We start from the raw sequence: 23511 nt of genomic DNA on the forward strand, positions 1-23511 counted from the left end.
AAAAGAAACATTTAAATTCAATAAGAATATAGTAGTCAAAAATTTTCAAGCTTAACCTTGAAAGAACCAATTTCACAATAATCATTTTATATTGAATGTCCCATTTCCTATAACTCCTCATAGCCTTTATTTAATGGTATTATACTACTCTTAGCTTTTCTCTTAACTGGACTACCACAACTTTTTTATGCTATATTGTATTATATTTCTAAGTAATATCACATTGGTGGTCCTATTATAACTGAGTGTGCTCGATTGTTTAACAAACTCGGCAAAGCATATTTATAATCTTCCATGAACAATGTTGACTTTAGCACTTCTTAGACTTTTGTGACTAATCTACTTCAGTTTTACATTCTGTTTAAGGCTATTGGCATTAGCCCTCATTGTTTACCAATGAGAGGGTGCATAATCTCCAAAATATTCTTTGTCAGTTTTTCCATATTCATCACAAGCACGCAAATTTGAATTCCTTCCTTTCAAAAGAGGCAACCTTAGAGTCGCCAAGATAAATCCTTGAATGATTTTTTATCATCTAATAATACATCAATCATAAAAGGTAACTGGTACGAGAGAGAAAGCTTAAATTCCAAAAAAAAGTTAGTAGTGCTAGAAGCTGATGTCATCATTTTAACCAAGCCACTTTTCATGTTTGGTTTCATCATTTGGCTTCTACTTACTAAGTGACTAACATAGATAATTAGTAAGAGGTTGTTATGAATATAACTTTAAATTCCTAAGGCATATAACTATAGCTTGTAACATGTGTCCTTTGTACTTGCATGCGAGTAGTCTTGTTATCAAGTACTATATTTGCTATAGAATGTTCAAGTATATTTTAAGAGATGACTATACTTTATCAACCTTGAAGCGGTTGTTGTCCATCTGTTTTTTCCTTTTTTTGTGTGTGGTGTGGTGTATGTAGTTTTTATTACCACATCATTGAAGGTATAGATAATAGTTAATTGAATAAATAAATAACTTCTGAAAAAGGTATTGAAACTGATCCATTTTATAATGAATTGATGGATAGTCCCATTACATGGAAATGTAATTATTGTTCTAATTATTCAGATAATATGAGGCTTTCCACTATTGAACATGGGCGTCATCAAAATACAGGTGACTTATCACAAAGATATTGAAACGGAACATTATGACTTTATTGAAAGTATTATATAATGTAGCCAGGTTTTGAACTATAACCCTATAAAGCCCAGAATTGACCACATCTATAACACTAAAGTGGACATTGTGAATCATTTCAAGGGTAATGTCCATCACAAAAGGTTGTCACTAGATACTTTTCAGGACACACATGTTACTTTACTAAAATATTGTCCTCATGTACCCTTCTTAAAATTCTATATATTAATGGAAAAATTAACACACTACATTGTGGTGACATCAGTGTATATGCTTCATGAATTTTCTGCTTCGGAATTTGCTTGCGGCCACAATGGTGCCACTCTCCTCACTCTTCTGTGATTGAATTCAATATTTCCCTTGCATGAACACTTTAAATCTTGACTGTTTAAAAAGCTGTCCATTGGTCGCTTTTTTCAAAATTCTTGGAATACCATGCGTACCAAACTATTTTTTCTAACTTCACGATTTGTACTTTTAGCAGAGGTCTTCCTGGACAATTTCAAAACTACAGGAAAGCGTGAATACGTCATCTAGCCACTAATAGGTATTCACGCCGTGGGGAAAGGTCCACCAAAATCTACATGTACAAGTATGCCATGCTCTGGTGGCCAACATCTGGACATCTGTAATGGATTTGGGAACATACACTTGATGTTGTTTGCCTTGACATGGTGGTACAATAGATCCTAATCCCTTGTTTTTCCTTCTTGGTCAATTCCTGGGAACCTAACTGTTTCTCTGATCAATTGCTTTGTCTTTAACTAGTCCCTGATGTCCTTCATTGATCCAACTCCCATGCACGTTTTCTTGTGCACTTTGTTATCACAATTCGAGTTCCTCTGAGAATTCTATCTGGAATCACTGTGTATCGTCAATCATCACGACTTTGGGAAATGCTTGGAGTCCTTTACATTGACTTCCCCAGAAAAATCCCATTTTCCCTGATCTAACACTTTGTACCACCTTTGTAATGTTTTATCCTTTTTTTGTTGCTTTCCTGTATGTCTGCTAGTGACATTGCCTTTGGAACTGCATTAATACTATGAATTTTGACATAGTCTTTCCGCAACTTTAACTTCGTCTTCAGTACATTCTGGCATCGAGATGTCGCGATCACAAGATAATCGATGGATTTTTTCTCTCCACTTTATGTATCTAACTGAAAAATCATCTTCTTGTAATAACATGTTTCCACCTCTCAATTCTTGCCGATGCTTTTCGCCTTTCTATTCCTCAAAATGAATTGAAGGTGGCTTGCCAATCCTGTGACTAACATGAACTGAACACCCCAACAAGTAATAGTTGTAGTCGCTTGATTGCCTCAAACTATAGCAAGAGCTTCCTTTCTGTCTTTGATACTGCTGTTCTGTGGCTGATAACGATCTGCTCACATAGCACTATCCTTCGGTCATCTGTACCTGGTGTCTTCTGTGACATATGGCTGACAATCCCCATGGTGAGGCATCCTGTAAGTGAGTTTCTGTTTGCTTCGTTCCATCAAAATAAGCCAATCACTGTGTCACTAGTCAACATTTGCTTACCTAATTGCTCGAATGATTCTCTTTCTTTTCTGTCCATTTAAGTTGACATTTTTTCTTTGTTAACTCCCGTAGTGGGCTTTGGTCATGTCACTGAAATTTGGAATCAATTGGCACCGTAGGGTTGCCATGCCGATAAAACTTCGTACTTCGTGGTTTTTGAATGATGCGGTTTTGCTTCTTGTATTGTCCTTGACCTTCGAGGATCTGGAGAAATGCCCTTGCTTGAGAAAGACAAAATCCCGAAAAATTCAAGTGACCTTTTTGTTAAATTCGCACTGTTCTTTCTTCTGTTCTGTTGACTCCTACGCTCAAGAGTCTTCTGAATACTGGCTTCCAGTGCTTTCATCGTGTTTCTCTATGAGTTTCGCCAAAGCCATGATGATCATCACTAATATGATTACACCTTGACTGTCTCTGACCTTGTTCATTAATAGCATTCTGGAAAATCTCACTGGCTTGATTAGTTCCAAAATTCAGTCGTTTATATACCTCGTCACTCCTTGTGTGTTGCAAAAGTCGTGATATATCTACTTTCGGAACTAAAGACAACTGTGATATCCTGATATCTCAAATCTCACTTGGAAAATACCGTTGCAACCCATTAACGAGAGTGTAATCCAAATATCTACTGTTGGGACTGGGGGTGCCGTTCTCTAAGTATAGCGCTATTTGCCAATCCGATATCCAATGCATAAACGAACTTCATCCCATTCCTTTTTGGTAATATTACTAATGGGAAATCATGGAGTAAAAAAGGAAACCGTTCCCCCCGCCCCCCCCCTCCCTTTATCGAACGATGTCTTGTTTCTCTAATCTTTCCCAACTCAATCATCAACTTGCTTCCATCATGTGAAATGGAGTCGATCTTGCGGTTGTGCTACGTGGAGGTTACCGCCTCATCTATGTGCACCATTACTTCGTAGTTCCTTTAATTTACCAACTCCTTCAAATCCTTCAGCATCCTGTCTGTCGTCCTGTTTGATGTTCATAGCACACACATTAACCTTAATTATTAGGCAAGTTTCTCGGCTGTAATATCACTCATGAGTAGACCATTTGTTACCTTGAAGTACATGCATTGTTGGCGTTGATACCGCTATCTTTTTGTTTGTACTTGTGCGGTCAAATTGACCTAATACTTTTTAAACATGACTGGGATCCATATTCACCAATTCGAGTGGATGAGTTTCGAAGTCGCCTGTTTCCTCTGGTGATGTCACATCAATGCTGTTCTCATCAATAATGTTGATTGATGCTACCCGTGTCAATTTGTGACTTTATTGGCCCTTAGAGCCATTTAATTTTGACCAGCATCTCTGGGACCTTTGCCATTATTATCACCATAGTATCAACGGATTCTTCTTACTCGCTGCTACTTGGGCCGTTGACTTTTTTTCCTCATTTTAGCAACATGAGATGGTTTGTAGTTTGTTTCTAGTTTTAAATTATTTCGCTCGACAACATTTTTGCGAAGTGATTGATTTTCAACACTTTGTGACAACTGTTTACCTTTAGGCAGGACACATTCCTTTGTTGTATGTTTTCCCCACATCGAGTACTGTCAGAAAGTGATACTTTATGTTTCATTGACTGGGTTACTTTTGTTTTTCGATTTTAAACTGGTTGATGTTTAATCACTCCTTGTCACTTATCGTGATTACTTGATTTGTTTCCATGCCACTGGCTATCCTCTCACTTCCTTCCTCTAGTGCTCTGCTTTTGCTAGTAGTTTCTCAAGTGTGAGGTCATCTTCTCGTAACTCGCATAATTCGTCTTAGGTGGTTTTGATTTGCAATTTTGAATAATCATTGACCTGAGTTCCCTGTCATATCAGCAAATTCACAGTGGACCACTAATTTTCTCTAGCCTGGTTTACACATTGATCGATCGTTTTCACCATCATGTTGTGTGATTTGTCGGAACTGAAAACTTCATAATCCAATATTTTGTCTTAGGTGTGAAATAAGCAACTTAGCTTCTTCCTGGCGACGCTAATTCATTTCCGCATTGCCTGCTTCTTGGAATTCGCTTCCAAATATTTTCTGAGTTTAGCTCCTGGCCTGGTATGCTAACAAGCGCGTTTCTGTTTTCAGCTGTGACTCCCACAGCCACTAGATATTGCTCTCGAAGCATCGGGGTTTCCATAGTTTTTCCAACGTTGACTCAACTGATGTCGGTTCCCCCAAATAGGATCAAACAACGGTGGAAGCGATGCCAAATCAAGCTTATTCAGCCATTTGGACTTAAAATTACTCATAAAATATATCCTCTCGTCGCCAATATAATAATTTGTTTGTGATATACCAACAATCAGTATTCTTTAGGATAAACTCAATTCACAAAGTTAGAATTATTAACACACGGGTCACACTTAATCCACGTGACCAAATAATATAACAAATACTAAACATTACAATATCTTTTTGGATATAATATTGATTTCAGCTCAAGCATCATATAGTGTACTACTATCTATCTCTGCTATTGTCTTGGTCACAATTTTTATTAATAAACTAAATATTGCGCCACCTCCTGGCAAAAACAGTACTATGAACCGCTACATGCTGAAATGTAGCTCTGTCCGTTAAATGTTAATTCTATTAATTTTAGAGTGATGTTGTTGATCATGTTTCTTAGAATGCTCTTTCTAGAGATGTTTGAAACTACAGGACTTAACAAATGATTGGTCTATGTGTAGGTAGTGGTTATGTAGAGGTATGTCCCATCTTAAGAAGGGATTTATAACTTTAATGTAGCATTGTTGTTAATAAATTCTTATTAACTGAAGACTAAAACTAAAGGTGTGGCAAAGAGACATATTAATTCAATAAAGTGAAGTATTCAAGTGAGCTCCTTTTATTTTAATCATTTTCATGCCATGAAGAGGACACAGTTCACCTGTCATATATTAGCTATTTGCTACGTGACATAGTTTTCTAAATTATTGACAAATTGTCAATATGTTGGTCCATTACCTATATACAGTTTGATATATCTGTTAATACTTAGATCCAGTTGGTTATATACAGTACGCTGCGCTGTTTAATAATTTTTCTATAAAAACAATGTTGACTGTAGCACTCCTTACGGACTTTGGTGACTATCTATTTTTCAGTTTTTATATTCTTTTTAAGCATGGGCATGACCCTCTGTCACAAGTGGAGGCATCATAAGCTCCGAAACACTTATGTTCAGTTGTCAAACAAAAACAGGAATTTTTGACTCCTTCTTGTTAAGGAGCATCTTGAGTCTCAAAGATAAATCCTTGGTGAGTTTTATCATCAAATAAGATAAAACACATCATGAAAGCAATTGTAAAAGGGCTTAAACTAAAAGAAAAATGTTAAAATGTAAGATGATGATCCCAAGCAACTTTTCATGTTTGTTTTCAATGATACAAATCATTTTTTCGTAGAGATGTGTAGTTATTGTAATATCCTTATAGAAACTTTGTATTATATATCAATATCTGGAGTATACCAGACACGAATAAAGATAATATAATACATCTTATCAACTGAAGACCAAAACCAAATAAGTACAACAGCTGCACCAGACATGTCATATCGATTCAATAAAGAATGTCAATTATAATACTCTAACAAAAATTACATTTCAGCTTTAAAAGCCAGTTTGACATATATAGATCATATTGTAATATCTGTTATGCACAAGGGACTGTAGTCTGTTATAGTCATGCTTTGCCACGACTAACCACATATGACTAGGTAAGATAATGGAGTGATGACTATTGTTTGGTGAGCTGTCAGCGGCTATATAATGTACTGTCTATACTTTAGCACAAAAGCTTAATATATAATAATTGAAAATTTAGGGTTTAAGAATGGGATCTTAGGTGTTGTCTATTTTGCTAACATGTCCAGTAAGTATGGTGTGTGTTGGTGTCCATCATTTATGCCACAATGTCCATTCTTATACTGTTTTGTTTCTTAAAGCTGATCCTGAAACTGCTGAATTGTTCATTTACAAGTGAAAACTAATTATAATACCATACATGTATTATAATATTTATAGTTCCACATAATGAGTATAATACATTACTAGAAGTAAGAACTAATTGTATGTGAAGGTTTTGTGACAACAAGCTGTTAAAAAAATCATTTGTGTATAGACGATGTTCCTACAGGGTATATACCACTTTAAGTCACTCGTGTATGCATTATATAAAAAGGTTTATATCCTGGGTGCATCTGTTATTGTGCATAAATCCCCAACCCACTGTTATGATTGTTAATACATTTTGTTGTCCATTTACTGCTACTAGTGTCTCTAGACAATAGCAGTTGTTATGTCATAAAAGGTTAATTCCTAAGCATTAAACTATACCTATATAAATGTGTCCTTTATTACCTGCATGCAGTAGATCTTGTTTATCACAGTACTGTATTTGCGATAAATGTTCAAGTATATGTTTTGAGAGTTGACTCATATACTTATCAACTTGAAGAGGTTGTTGTACATCTTTTTTTTTTTCCTTGTGTGTTGTGTGGTGTAGTGTATTATAATTACCAATAATTGAATGTATCAAGTGCTCTTATTAATTAATATATTGGACATTTTCTAAATTGTAATAGGTTTTCCAAGTTGTACAACCTATTACTTGGCTGATATATTGTCTATAGTAAAATGCTACAATCATCCCACAAATAGTGTTTTCATCTGTGTTACTATGGAACCTGCTAATTGATTTTTTGTTCTGAGTGATAACTCAGGCCTGAAATTGTTTGCATTTAAGAATATAATTATTGTTTATGTTTAATTATTACAATACTTTTAATTTTTATATAAACAGCTTTCCTTATTGTAGATAATACCGGTTGGAATAGAAATAAATAATTCTGAAAAGATATTAAAATGAATCCATTTATAATGAATGTATATAGTGCCATTACATGAAATGTAGTATTGTTAATAATATTCAAATAATGAGCTTTTCACTATTGACCCTGTATGTCATCAGAATACAGGTGAATTATCACAAATATATTATGAAATAGAATTATACTTTAAGGAAGTAGTGTATTAATACTACAGGTTTAGACTATGAAAATGTAAAGTCATGAATTAAACACACATATACATTAAAGTGTCATTATGGTCATTTTAAGGTATGTAAGTCACAAAAACGTTGTCCCAATATACTGATTTTCAGGGAACACCAATTTCCTAAAATATTGTTCCAAGTACCCTTCTTAAAATTTCTATATATTATTAAATAAATTAAGCAAACTCTTGCAGGTGACATCAGTGTATATGTATAATGACTTTATACATTACTGAGTTTGAATCTCTATTAATCACTAATGACAATGCATGCACTTTCAGTTATATTACCTTATGAGCTTTATGTTACTATGTTAACTTTATCAATCACTCAAGAATATAGATCAAGTGATAACTGTTGAAAGGATGTCATGTATTATGTATTTAAATAATTATATACTCTAATGTATTATTACTCTAACAGTATTACATTCTCTACTAAATACTGTACCCTATTACAATACATTAGCATATTTAAGCATGTATGAATAGTAACTTCATCATTGTGACTAACTAGCCAGCAACACTTGAAATTTTTGCTTGCATTTTATTTTGATTCAATAAGGAGATCCATGTTATTGATTCAATTCTATAGTACATTTTTGTTCCTAATTTTAACTCTGTATCTCTTAAGGACATCTTCACATATGTAAATATACATCTAGTTAACATGTATAGCAAAGATCTTTATAAGAGTTTAAATCTATATTTTTCCTACATGGCGAGTGAAATATATTTGTGGCTTTTTACAACATCAAAGATTTGAAATTGACTCACAAGATGTATTTCAGGCTGAAACTTAATATGAGTCATGGCATATGCATAGACTTGTGGCCATAATATTAACTGTGCAAAGAGTAATCAATCATTTTTGTTTATAAATATAAATGCACACATTTTTAGTAAAGTTGTGACAACCCTTAGAGGCAACTCCTAACCACAGTAATTACTGTTAATGCCACAACTTGTACAAGTCACAACACACAGTTTCTGTAGTATCATTGTGTACAGGTCTACTTAGTAACAACTGTATAGTGTGACATTGTCTAATAAATAGTGTATAACCATAGTGTTACACTAACTTCTGTATGTATCCAATATTATTAGACATGTACACAATATGGTCACTATACAGTTTACTAAGTAACCATGTCTTATAGAAACTGTGTGTGACTTGTACAAGTTGTGGCATTAACATAATTTATTGTGTGAAGGAGTTGCCTCTAAGGAATTTGTCACAACTTTAAAATGTGTGCATATATAGGTTATACACAAAATTATTGAATTACATCTTTGCACAGACATATATTGTCTGTGCAAAGATGTAATTCAAGTCATATTGTTGACCATGTAATTAACATATTGCATTGACATAATACACTATATTATTGAATAAGATACACATAACCATCTTGAGGTCTTAAACTAAACATTGAAGGACATTGTTAAACCAAACAAATGTACATGTATACATGATTATATGAAGAGGATGTTTTTGTTACATTTGTCTTGTAGTAACACATAGTATGTGTCATTATTTATAGTATTCACATGGACCACATCCAGAAAGAACTAGAATAAAGGATGTTATGCCCATTGACTGCTACACATTAGTGAAGTACTATGGGTTGATAAATACAGACATATCACATATATAGTGTAGTTTTGAAATGTAACGACTAATAATATGATGATTTATTATTATAAGAGTAGCCAACTATCATGAATGCTTATACTATTAAGATATCACTTTTTGCTATGATTGATGCTTTTGGTACTCTTGTTTTGTAGTTAATGAATGCACTGAGCAACTAAATAAATTAAACCTCATGTTAATTCTATAGTAACTAAATTAATTTAAACCTCATGTTAATTCTATAGTAGTATGTTATTTACAATACTACAGTCAAATATGAAGTGTACTCTACTTTATTATAGGAAAGTTAGCAATAAATATGACATGTATATGATGTAAAAAGCTCCTCCTATTCACAATTACTCTTATATATCATTCTAAAAACTCATTCTTATATAATGATGACAAATGATTATTTATTGTTAATTAGAACATATACATGTGCACTAGCTTTTCATTAAATATTATATAATAAAGAAATTCATGCTTTTAAACCTCATAATGTTAATTATTCTAGTCTAGCTTAAAACTAATGAAACTCTATGTTATATCGAAATTGTTAAAAACTCTTATTGGTCCCTATACAATGTGTACCACTGTAAATTATTAAATAATCTATGGTCAAAGGAAAAAATTTTAGGTTGCTAATACAAGATGAGATGTAGAAAATATCAAACATTACACTGGTTTCCCCTTTCTAATATATGTACTAATTGTGATGTTAATTGTTAGAACAATTCTATTAGACGTAAGAACTATCATGAATGCTAAATCTTTGTGTGATTGGCTGTCACTGTGAAATTTTATGTAGTAAACAACACACGTATCCTTTTAAGAAGCCTTGTTTGAGCTATATACATGACCTTTGTAATTAATTCTATAGTATATAATTTAGTAATCAAAATAGCACAAGATATTTACATATAACTTTCAATCAGTATATGTAAGCCATTACATATAACATGTATAATTTTTGAGAGTCTAAACACTAGCTTATAGGTTTTGTACAGTACGTTGTACTGTTGTATTATAAAAAATCTATATATTACAATATCTAGTACTTAATATGTTTAAATACGAAAAAAAGCGGAATAGGGCGTTCCGCGAACGTCATAAACGTCTATATTATATTACATCCCTTCGAGGTTCGATTATAGCTTACAGTATACAGTTTCAATTCATAGATAACTGATTTCTAGGGTTCGTTTATCATGGGACGAAAATTGGGTAATGCTACTGGTTACTACTGTCGGTAATCACAAGCTGTTGTTTGGTCAAAGCTCAAATACCCAAAGATTTGCGCTACTTCTCCAGAATTTAACGAGCCGTACATATGCTGCCCAGTTCCAACTGATGTAACAGGAGCAACAACTGCATGTGGAAATAATTTAGGTCGTGGAGTGTGTCGTCGCGTGTCTTCACAATGCTATACTGGATATACTAATAATGGCGATCCACGTCGCAACTGGCCCTCTCATTTCTTTGACCAAATATGTCATTGTAATGGAAACTATGCTGGTTTCGATTGCGGTGAATGCAGATTTGGTTACGAAGGCAACGACTGCAATACGAAATCATCACCGTTACGGATCGTCGAAATATAATGGACATGACTAACTCGGAATGGGGGGACTATAATAGCAAAGATAATAAATCAAGAATGCAGAAGAAAGTCGTTATGTTATACTAGTTGACAATAAACCTGTAAACATTTCTCTCTATAACATGTTTGTATGGATGCATCATTATGTTGCTAAAAACAATAGGGACACGTATACTAAGCAAGAATCAGGTATGTTATACATAATTATATATACTAATATTACTTTTAGTGTGTATCATTTTAGCAAATGATTTATGCTCATGAGTCAACAGGATTTCTAACATGGCATCGTCTGTTTTTGCTGTGGTTTGAAAGAGAAATGCAAATATTAATAAAAGATCCAAGTTTTACTATAAGATATTGGAACTGGACTAATACTAATGATCGGACAAGTATATTCTCTTTTAACAAACTTGGTAGTAATGGTAATGATGGTACTGTAAGCAGTAATTACTATGGAGGAAACAATTGGCAGAGTGTTTGTTGGTTTCGTGATAGTACAAAAAAGAATGAAACTTGTAATCCTACTGATTCTGATGGTATAAGGGCAATTATTCGTTGTCCTTCACCCACTCAATGTGCTGGTACATACTCTAAGTGGCCTAGTCAACAAACCATCAATAGAGCTTTAAAACCTGAGTTCATACAGTAATGGACCATATATAATAAATATTCTGAAAACACTTTTAGCAATTTTCTGGAGGGATTTGAACCTAATCCTAGTGGTGACCTTGAAAATCTAGAAATTAATTATGGTGATGGCATTGCAATTGCTCGTCATTTGCACAACTTAGTAAGTGAATGTTTTTTGTAATACAGTAGTCAGCTTTTGTTTACACACACACCCATAGGTACACATATTCTTGGAATGGCAACTTTAGCAATGGAATTTTATTGACAGTGGTACATTTAACGAAGGCACAATGGCTAATGTGGCTGCCTCACCTAATGATCCAGTGTTTATCAATCACCACACAATGATAGACTCCATCTTTGAACAATGGCTACAACAGAATCCAAATGGTGTCGGTTTTTCTGTTTTTCTTTTTTTTGGTATATGTGGACCCAAGAATGATCCAAAGTTTGCTGGACATAGTGCAATGACTGCATTGTACCCTTCATACCGGTCTTACACACCATGGATATGTTTAAACCCGCTGAAAAACTTTGGATATGCCTATGACTTCTTAACATCTTCTCCATTTAAAGGTATACTTTAATATTACCTATATCTCACAGTATCTCACGAGTATATATATATATACAAAGCAGTGTATATTTGTCAACAATCTCTTCATAGATTGTCATAAATTTCAATTAAGTTAATCTTGCCAATGCTTACACTATTTTATTTATTCTTTTAGGCATATTCGGTGATGGAAATCTGATTCTTTTGACGTTGATGTCATCCCTTAATAATAAAATTACAATTTTTCTAAGTCTAGTGATATAAATAAACTTATTTAGCGACTTTGTTTTGAACTAGATAAAGTAGTATTGTTATGTTTAGTGACTTCTTTTAGCAATCTAAAGTGTTTTAACTTAATTATTTTTGCTCAATTTGTTGAAATAAAATTGCTTTTGTATGTATTTATATACATATACAAATGACTCTATCACAATACACATGTAGTATTATATAGTTGTTGGAGTGGAATCTGATCAGCCCCTCTGTGTCTGTCTCAATGCTATGTCTCTGTTGTACCTATTTCCATCCTTTATAATTAGAAAGTTCAAATTGTTATTTATCTCTCCTTGATCAGAGTTGATATGCTTGCATCTTAGTTTATTTGAGTAAATATTTGAGCAGTTATTTGAGGTGAATGGGGTATGGATATATGAAGTGATCTGTAAATTTTTAATACATGCATTAAGAAAGTACTGTATTGTTCCCTTCATACCAGTCTACACACACAGGATATGTTTTAAACCAGCTGAAAACTTTGGATATTCTTATGACTACATTAAATCTCCCACTGCACTACTGACTCATCTAAAGGTATACTTCATGATCACTTGTTATCTAACTTCAGTGTTAATAGCATGTAATGTGTACAATATTGTATTTATTAGTCATTCACCCTTTACGTCTGCTTATAGTATAATAAATGTCAAAAATTAAGTTAGTCCCTCCTATGCTCAATGTTCTATTTATTCTATAGGCATATTTGGTGATGGAATTCTTATTCTTCTAACATTGATGTCATCGGCAATCATAATTTACACAATTTTCTAGGCCCAGTGATAAAAGTGAACTTGCGATTAATTTAGTGACTTCATGAACTAGGGTTTTTGTCATATTTAGGGACTTTTTAGCAATTTATGGTATGGTTTACCTGGTGTATTTTTTGTCCTATTCTTTTTTTTGAAATAAAAAATATTGTTTGCCAAAGCTATGTATACATCAACTAACTACATCAAGCATATAATTTTGGTGATCCTGAGCAGGACCCCAATATAAGCTAGTTGGTGCTTGGATGGTTTGATATGGGTTGATTGTCATTCTGTACATAAAATTCAATGTAACGTCATAGCTATTTTTTTAAAATCTTTATTATTTTGTAGTACATACCAAATGCAACATGTGGCAGTAGCTTAGGACTTGCTCTGCATTTAGCCTAATATATAGAGAGTACCATACAGGTGCTTATGTAGCTAGATAAACCCCATAACATGTATGTAGATGTCTATATATATATATATATAATATATATATATATATATATATAATATATATAATATATATGTAAGGGAGAAAGGAGAGAGAGAGTATAACATTAGGCTAAGTATGTGATTATATATATGAACTACCATAGCAAATTCTACTCTCTTTGAGGATACATTAAATAAAGGAGAATAGCATTCTTCTTACATTAAAATACAAAGCAGTTGTCTAAAGTTGTATTCGAAACAATATACTGTCACTGATGATACCCCCACTACTGCTCCTATAAAGTACCATGATAAAGTGCATGATACTTACCAAAAACGATGATTTAAGTGATGTGATTAACATGGATATGATGAAATGCAATAAGTAACACAAAATACAATAGAAAGCAGTTCTTAACTAGAAAGGTGCGAAACTAAAAGAAGTGATTTTAACTAATACTAATAAACAGCTAAACTACAAGTGATGTACACAGTGCCTGTGTTAGGTGCGAAACCTCAAAAGGAAATACCTCAAAGTATAAATGAACAAGCACCAAAGTCAAGTGCAGACCAGTACTCTGTGACTATCCTAAGTAGTTTGTTTAGTTGGTATCATTATATCAGAGGTGAACAGGATAACCAATAATCTGAAGATGTAGAGAGATAGTAGTTCTGTCCTTGAGATCATGAGCTTGTATGTGTCAGGTATTTGTATTTATAACTTATTTTATCTGTAAATTAATCATGAAGACACTCAATAAACTGCTCAGTTAATAATAAATGTCATAGTTGGAGCAGAACTCTTACTAGGTATACCAATAAATTATATAATAACTCCTAATAATGAAGTCTGAGACACACCTCAAGCTTAGCTCATTAAAATGTTTGTGTATCTTTACATCATCTTTATCACATCAGTATCTAATCACTAAAACTGTCATCTCTCTCTTTTCTCCTCTCTCTCAGTCTCTCAGTCTCTCTCTCTTGACAATCCTCCTCCTTTGTCAGCATCTTGTTCTCTCTCACAATCCTCTGGATTTGTAATAGTGGTCATTCATTTAGGGTATTATTTGATCTTGAAATTATTTGGAAAGATACATGAAAGATTTTTAGTATTTTAGGCAATAATCTTCTAACAGTGGTTTTAAGATGCCCATAATTGAGACTTACACTTGAGGGCTGTAGGCCACCATTGTTAGCACTTCCTCTGATTGGATTACTTTTAATTGCACAGGCAAGAGCTGAATTTTTCTGCGGATTTAATCGATCTTCTTCCATGATGATCTTCCATGATGTAATACATAATACATGTGTCATGGTTAAGTTATTAGCAACTTACAAAAGGTGTTGATTGAGAATTTCATACATGACCTCATATCTAAATCTTGGTACATCATTCTGTACTGGTAAATGAACATAGCTTTCATCCATGATTTATAAACCTTATACCTGGTAAAGTCTGCATCAGTTGCGCTAGCAATACATAGTGCCATTTATATTTTTAGTATTAAAAGGAAACCATCACATACCACTACCTACTTTTATTTGCAAATGCTATATTGGTAGGACAGACATAGGAGTCTGTGTAATGTGTGATCCTTCTCTTGAAGTCAATGACCTGTTTATGATACATATACAGTAACACTAAAGTGAGGACTGTGTGATATACCATCATTGTCCAATGAACAGATCTGTGACAGGTATAATCCACATGTCAAATTCTGAAAACATTTTGATCTGTTCAAGTGAGACAATGGTAGTAATGGATAATGAAGTTCTACCTTTTTATACCACTTTTCAAGCATATTGTCGATTCCTTTGTCTTTTAAAGCCTCCCAAAAAGAACTAATGGGTAGTATGTTCACTCCCTGTAAAGAGTTAATGTCAGCTCTATTCTTATGTCTTTACTTACAGTTTTCTCTTAATACTATTACATATTATGAGGATATAGCCATTGACTATCTGCAATGTTATTTAAATGTTAATCTGTTTGCATTTCATACATTGTCATTGACGTAAACGCTGGAGATCAGTCCCTTTGACATCATTTGCTGTTTGTATTTTGCTGTGAATTCTCCCAAGAAATGACACAACTATTGAAGTAAGTGACTGCATTTGAAAACACTTCTCCATATCTAAATGCATGTAGTATACTATGGTAAATGTTAATTAATATCAGCAACAACCTTTCTTTGTAGGAAGAGTGGATTCTGTTATTTTTGTCATATTTGATAAACTTAGCTTCTTTTTGATTTTATGCATATGTTTCACCCTATTTAGTGTGAAAATGACAGAAAAGGTGTTGATTGGAATGTTGTAATTTACACATCATATCATACACCCATTTCACTGAGACCAATGTCAAACTCAAGTGTGTGCTAAACCTCAGCCACAAACCTCAGTATAGAATAAGAATATTGCTTCCTTTGTTGCCAGGTCTGTTGGTGTCACTTATCAAGAAATTTTTTATGATATTGATACTGAATTTAAAAAAACTTACCAATGCATCATCAACTCATACCATCCCTCAGCTGTATGAGCATATGACACATAATGACCTGCTTGTGGGGTAGAGCCAATGTGCACAATAATGGAGGACAGAATATATCGTTTTTGTGTTTTGCCTAAATATGAACAAGTTAATTATGTCATCTCGTAACTTCAGTTGATAGAAACACTTTTTATCATGGACTTCTACTGACTCAGTAATATGTACATGCCGGCTATCTTTCTTAGCATGTGGTACTCTCCCAGGTAAACCTTACATTTAATTTAGTGGTAACACTAGTCATCTAATTTCATAAATTTATCTACCTTCTGCTATGAATTATTAACGTTGATGGCAGGTGGGATATGTCATGCTTCAAAACAGCTTGAGTATCTTTCTCATATCTAGTAGAGAATATAGTCCGAAAATACTATGAAATGTACTGTTCGCAATGTACAAGATCACAACGTTTCTTCTTTGTGATTTTTTACTAATACCTTTATGTACATTTTCACTCTGAAAAACAGTTACTTCAACATAGCTAGCTGTTGTATTTTAACCACCTGTGTATGCAATTTGAATGGGAGACTGATACATTTTCTGTTATTTTTTACTGCATTACATTCTACGCATCAAACTGTATTTTTTAAAGGATTTTAATGTCATCAACATATAAATCCTTTACTCACCTGCAGTCTCAATGCCAATGTTTACTTGAGAATACATAGAAACATTACGTTAATATTGTTTGTTACAATTTGAAAATAATAATTACCTAATGTCTGCACCTTCTAGGCTCTTAAGAATTCCACATAGAGTTCATGGGCATCCTCTTGATTATTAAAATGCCAATATGGTAATATTTCTTTGGAAAGATGATTCATAGTAATATTGTATATTATGACTTACTATTCATATTTTTGTACAACTCCTTAGGAGCAATTGAAGTTGAACTATTTTGTAATTTTTTTGTTTTTTTTTTAGTAAACATACCATACAAAATATACCTGTGTATTCTGAAAAAAAAAATGTACAATTGACAAAATATTAAGTTACATACCACATTCCTTATTACATCAAATATCTGTGAAAGTCTGGGCAATGAATCAGTGATTGGCACTATTGCATTTGCAAAACATGTATTTCCTAGATTCTGTAGTCCAACTTCAGGAAACTTTTTGCTACTTTCACAAGCAGCAGGAACTTCAGAAAAATCATTCGTCACCATTCTTCAATGTTGCACACACGCGTCTAATGTTTATTCATATATCTTAATAAACTTACATTATTCATGGCTCTGTAATCGCCACGCCTATCTTTATGAATTCTTCTATGTTGCACACACGCATCTTAATGTTTTTATTCATATTTCTTAATAAAACTACATTATTCATGGCTCTGTAATCGCCACGCCTATCTTTAATGAATTTTTGATGAAAACATTCCTGTCTTTAGCCACTCGTCTTCTTCATTATCTCCGCCATTTTGCACAGGTGGGTTGTGGTTATGCTCATACGCATTATGATTTATAATTTATGACGCTTCCGGGATTCCCAATTGCTAAGTCAGCACTTGTAGGTCCTGAGTCATCAGTTAAGAATCGTAGAAAAAAGCAGTTTTCAACAAGACGTCATAACTCCAGAACCTAGGGCAGAGTTGAACAATCTACAATGTCTTTATCTACAGCATGGTCTTCGTATAGTGGCTGTAAATGCGGCAACAAGCACGGATACAAAGACAATTGTGCTCACTATCTCTCCAATGCACTGATAAGTGCAGGCTACAGCGCGCTTGATGGAGGAACTGATATGAAATGAGAATTGTCAATGGATATTGTGTCTGTTCTTCAGGACGACCAATTCGCGCTAAAGAAGTGCGAAGTTGGTTTGGTTTCGAGTTTACGAAGCACTCAACTCCTGGTGACGGGATCAATGCTGTCTACCCAAGAAGAAGGTGGACAAGGACATGTCCTGTTAAAGAATACTCTAAGGGTAAAAGTACTGGGTACTGTGGCACAGGAGATTTCCCTCACTGGTCTACTCAGGATACTACTATTAAAACTAATGCAAGTTGTCATGTATAATGAATATACAATTGTGGGTTGTTTTAGTGATTTTTAGATGTTTTTTTGAAAATATAATGGAATTTAAAGTGATAAATACATTCATAAACTCTTAAATATCACAAATCACGACAACACATCCCCATACCAAAGAGGGACGCTTGCATGTGTAAAGCAATATAAAGCGTATTATATTGCTGTAAACATTGTTACTATATACAATATACTATATACGTTTTTATACGAACTACTGTAAATTTGGAATTTTTCGTGTGATATAAGTATTTATTATATTCATAAATTTAAATTCGTAGTTTGACCTCAACCCTCCGTACATTATGTTTTCGCGCGTCCAATATGGAAGCAGTTGTTTAAACACTTTTAGCAGAGTATCTCTTTTTTCCAGTACCTGCACAATAGATAAATCCTACTCTTTGTATGAATAAATGTGATACTATTTTTCGTAAGTGATCAAAGATAGCATCAAGATTTCGTATTCTGTACTATCGCACGTGACTCTTACAGTAATAAACATATTTCTCATTATTTCATATTATTATTATTCACTTTTCAAATATTTTCGTGCAAATATTTTCGTAGTTTGAGGGAAACTACGAAAACATTTTTACAATTACATTTCAAAACCGACCTTAAGCTGGTGGTGGTCATCATCAGTATCAGTATCTTCGTTGATAACAGAGTTATCGATAGTCTGAAAGTCAAATACAGCTAAGAGAAGACATAAAAATGTGTCATAAATAGTACATGCCATATCTATAATGTCATAATATTAACAGGTGACTAGATTTTCAAATTTAATAATAAGAGTTCAACAAATTAATATTGATAGCAGACTGCCTTACATTATTGATGAATCAGCTCCTATTTTCTGAACAGCTGATTGTATAATGTTTTCTACAGTACAGTATGAGAGCAATGTAATATTGACAATGGCATGCAGCAGACAACATACTCCATTGACAGTCAAACTCTTGCCCTTGTTTTCTGCTTTTGCACAACATCAGGAGGAACAGATATTAGAATTATATCCCCAAATAATAATGAATGTGAATCCATTTATAATGATACCACTACAAAGAAGTGTATATATTGTTAACACTATCCAGGTAACTTTCTAATGTTGAAAGGTATATATGGTAAATCAGTAAGCATATTAATACTATTACATTTTAAATTTGCCCTGCAGACTTATTCTCCCATTAACAACATTTGTACTGAAGAAGCCTACTACTTGACATGTGTAAACTATTATTAATTAAGCTTACTAAAAGTTAAAGAAGTCAATTGATTCGTTAGTTAAGATTATTGAAAAATATAATTATGATATCCATTGGAAATACAGAACACATGTACTTTTTGTAAATACAGAACACATGCTTACATATAGTTGTATAACCTTAGGTACTATCTGTGTTTTGTGTGTGTGACTACATGTTTTCATACCCACAATTTCAACTGTTGATACATTCTTAGTCCACAGATGTTGAAACCTGAATGAAGTTTATATCTATTTTATAGTTTTATTTTAGTTTATTTTATTTTATATTTATGTCATTATATATATTGTCTATGCATGGCCCCCAATATTTGTGGTAATACGTGAGAGTTCAATAATCAACTGCAAACTTTTTCAATCCCTATCCTCATAATACACAGTTACACCTGTAGATGTAGTATAAACATTGCAATAGTTTAATCATCCCACTGAATTTGCAAAATGTCTACTATCATAGAGAAAAATAAAAATAAATGTGAAAACTAAAGACCAAAATATTATAATAATCTTATTTATTTATCTATTTTTAGTTTATTTATTTTTTAATTTTTTTTTATTTTTACTTATGATTAGTCAAACAGAAACTATTGTATGTGAAGGCTGTGACAACATGTTTGGTGATAGCGGATCTACTGTGGTTAAGAAATTGTTTTATAGGGTATGTACCCACACCAATGATTTATGCTGTTATAAGTAAAAGTTTATATGTGCATATACAATCCCAAACTGCTATGATTGTTAATATATACGTTTGTCTTCTACATAGCTAGTGTCTAACATAGCTATACAACCATTACTTCCTGTATATTTGGAAGGTTTAATTGTTGTTAATTTGAAATGGTATAAATGTAAATTCATTTTATAATAGACTATGCCATTGCATTAATGTGTAGGATTGTTCCTAATCATCGAGTCATGATAATTTTACTAGTATTAATCAGTGATTATTATACAGGATGAAAATTATCACATTTGATAAAGTCTTTTGAAATTGAATTATGACTTTAAGAATACAACTAGTGTAATAATGGTACACTTCTTAGAACTAGGAAGACTGTGAGCCACATGAATTGAGTACACATTACCTTATATGTACATTGTTGTCGGTTCAAGAATATGAACTGACAATGAAAGGTTGTTTATCAATGTTACCATATACTTATCAGAAAACAGATATTCTCCAATATTATTCCAAGTAACTTTCTTGATATGCTAATATAGTACATTAACACATTCAGTGGCCGTGCAGTGTCATCATTACATAAATACTCCTCTTCACATGGCACACCATAGGAATGCCTGGCAGTACTAAGATTGGCTATACATTACCTTTAAAGTTTTTCTCTTATGGACTCAAATGATTGGTGATCATGTGTGTATGTATTCTGTATGAATAGAAAGTGGATAGGGAGCTGGTACTTGAATACTACTGTGTGAAATTAATGATTTGGGCTCCAAGCTTTAGGTTTAGGTCTAGGGAGTCAGGGCATAGTATAATTTCTCATTTGATGTCATTGATCTGCCTCATTAACTAAGTTCATGAGATATTGTCTTGTTTCTCTCTATAAATTAACATATGGCTAATGTAACCATGTGGAATGAGATGGTTATTTTGTCATTATATATAATGCACATATGGTATGTAACTGTGTGGTAAGTAACTCATAGAGACATCATGACGCAGTGGTCAATTTCATATTACATGAATAAGTATATGTTATATACATTACATTATCCAGTATAAAATTGGTACTATAGCTTATAATAGAATCTGTACAAGAATACTTATATAATTTAGCATATTGGCTGTATTACTACTGTTGAGTAATATGATATAAAGTTAATACATTCCATATGATCTTGTTGAGTTTCTAATCGTGTGTTCTAGAGGCCATTGAAACACTATTTCCCACCAAATGATAAGAATGTGGAATCCTTATACTGATGCAATACAAGAAGGTCTAGTATATTATCAATAGTATCCAGGAAGGCTCTAATATTGAAGCTTGGAGATTATCAGTTCAATTAGACACATACATGTTCATTACTGTCTAGAGAGTGAAAGATATCATTCTCATTTTAATCTTGTACTGCCGACTAAAATTTAAACAGCCATTTAATCAATTCACTTAAGGGTTAGTGAACGACTACACTTATTATGCAGATCGCGGATCATTTTATAAATACTTTTTATAAAGAAGCACAATGCTTATTATATATGGAGTATATAACCTTAGGTACTAGCTATGCGTGTTTGACTCTGTTTTCATACCCCAATATCACATTTTCATACATTTCTTAGCACAGATCTTTCAACTGACTCCATTAATTACAAGTGAACCGTTATGATATGTATTATGGTCATTTTCATGTTCAATACTTAGTACCTCTATAGAACTTACCTAAACAAATACTGTTTATCTGTTTGTATATTTTAAGATGCTATATGATAGAAATAAGAAATTAAACTACTGTATGTGAAGGTGACAACCAAGTTGTGATAGAAGCACTGTGGTTAGACATTGTTACTCTAGGGTATGTACCACACTATGACTTTATTGTGATTAGATGCAAAGTACAAATTTGACTATGAAGCCAAGATGACCAACACACTACATAAATATCAAGAATGTACATTGTTGGTTGATTCAGGTAGGGTGGGGGTACCATCGTAAAGTTAGGGGGGATATGGGGGGGGGGAAACGGTGTCTTATATCTTATGCCAGTACTTCTTATGCCTATATACTATTCAGGAACCACAGGGATATCGCTTAATTGATCCACTGTCTTAATTCCTATGCCTAATTACTAAACCAATAGGATGATCATCTCATTAGACCATACTGTTCATTACTGCCAAATAGTGAAAGCACCTTTCTCTTGACGCTTGCACTGGCAGACTAAAAGTTAAACAAGCCATTTGATCAGTCAGTAAGGGTTAATGAAGACTACAATTGATATATCCTTGGATTATTTTATAATACTTGTATATAAATGAAGCACACACACACCTATATATGAGGTATATATATAACCTCAGGTACGTAGTTGTGTGTGGACTTTTTAATACCACTATGACAATTTTTCATACATTTCTTAGCAAGATCTTGAAAGTTAATCCATTTTCAGGACATGTGACAGGTTGATAGTATTATGTCAATTTGTACATGTTAATACTAGTACATTATACTAACTCTACATAAATATAATTACGTTATAATTTAATATATATTTTAAGACGCGTTTGAATTACTAGAAGTAATTACACAATTAACTACTGTATGGTTCTGTGACAAACCAGTTGTGACCGAAGTCCACATGTGTTTAAGACATTGTTACTATAACGGTATGTACCACATAGTTTAGATATGAAGCCAATGATTGACCACACACATACATAAATATACGAAATGTACATTGTTGTTGATTCAAGGGTATGTACCATCGGTAAGTTTATGTCACATACACTGATCAGGAACGATGGTCCTCAAAATATTGTTCAAGTACTGGTTCTTAAAATTCTATATATTATTAATAAACAAAAAACACATCATAGAAGTAGTCTCAGTAATGGTATTATTGTAAGGTGTAAGATGTGTTTTTATATATGAGATCTGATTCACACATGATCATAGCCTTATGAAAATTATGTGACAATGTTAAACTTTGTCTCTATCATACAAGAATATATGTAGAATAAGGTAAGCTACTAGTTAATATAATTTGAGAGGAGGTCATTATGTATGAAATAACTCATATACTCTGATGTACTTAAGTACTCCTATTATTTATAGCAATAATGTAATCGTTATTATATTACAACATTATTAGCTAGTGTCGTAATTGTAAAGCTGTTAGAAGTATACTAAGTTAATAGCATACTGCTGAAAACAGACATGTGTTAATGATAGCTTTTGTCTGATAGATCTAGATAGGAGTCCTGCTTATCATTATATAGGGTATTATCTTGCTATTGTTTTGTTTACATTTCTTTTCACAGACTGAAAATGAGCCATCTC

The 23511-nt window shown here is 32.9% G+C and overlaps 1 protein-coding gene across 1 annotated transcript; it reads left to right on the forward strand.

Moving 5' to 3' along the window:
* Positions 1-6566: 6566 nt before the first annotated feature.
* Positions 6567-18124, forward strand: LOC121392833 (tyrosinase-like; the record flags this gene model as incomplete). Its single annotated transcript, XM_041523896.1, is given in 5 exon segments — positions 6567-6573; positions 10705-10949; positions 11223-11385; positions 11912-12022; positions 17984-18124. Coding segments are annotated over 5 exon segments (667 nt in total), but the record flags the coding sequence as incomplete, so codon positions are not given.
* Between the last annotated feature and the right edge of the window lie 5387 nt (positions 18125-23511).

Source organism: Gigantopelta aegis, unplaced genomic scaffold (assembly GCF_016097555.1).
Source record: "Gigantopelta aegis isolate Gae_Host unplaced genomic scaffold, Gae_host_genome ctg4628_pilon_pilon, whole genome shotgun sequence".
NCBI classification, from domain to species: Eukaryota; Metazoa; Mollusca; class Gastropoda; order Neomphalida; family Peltospiridae; genus Gigantopelta; species Gigantopelta aegis.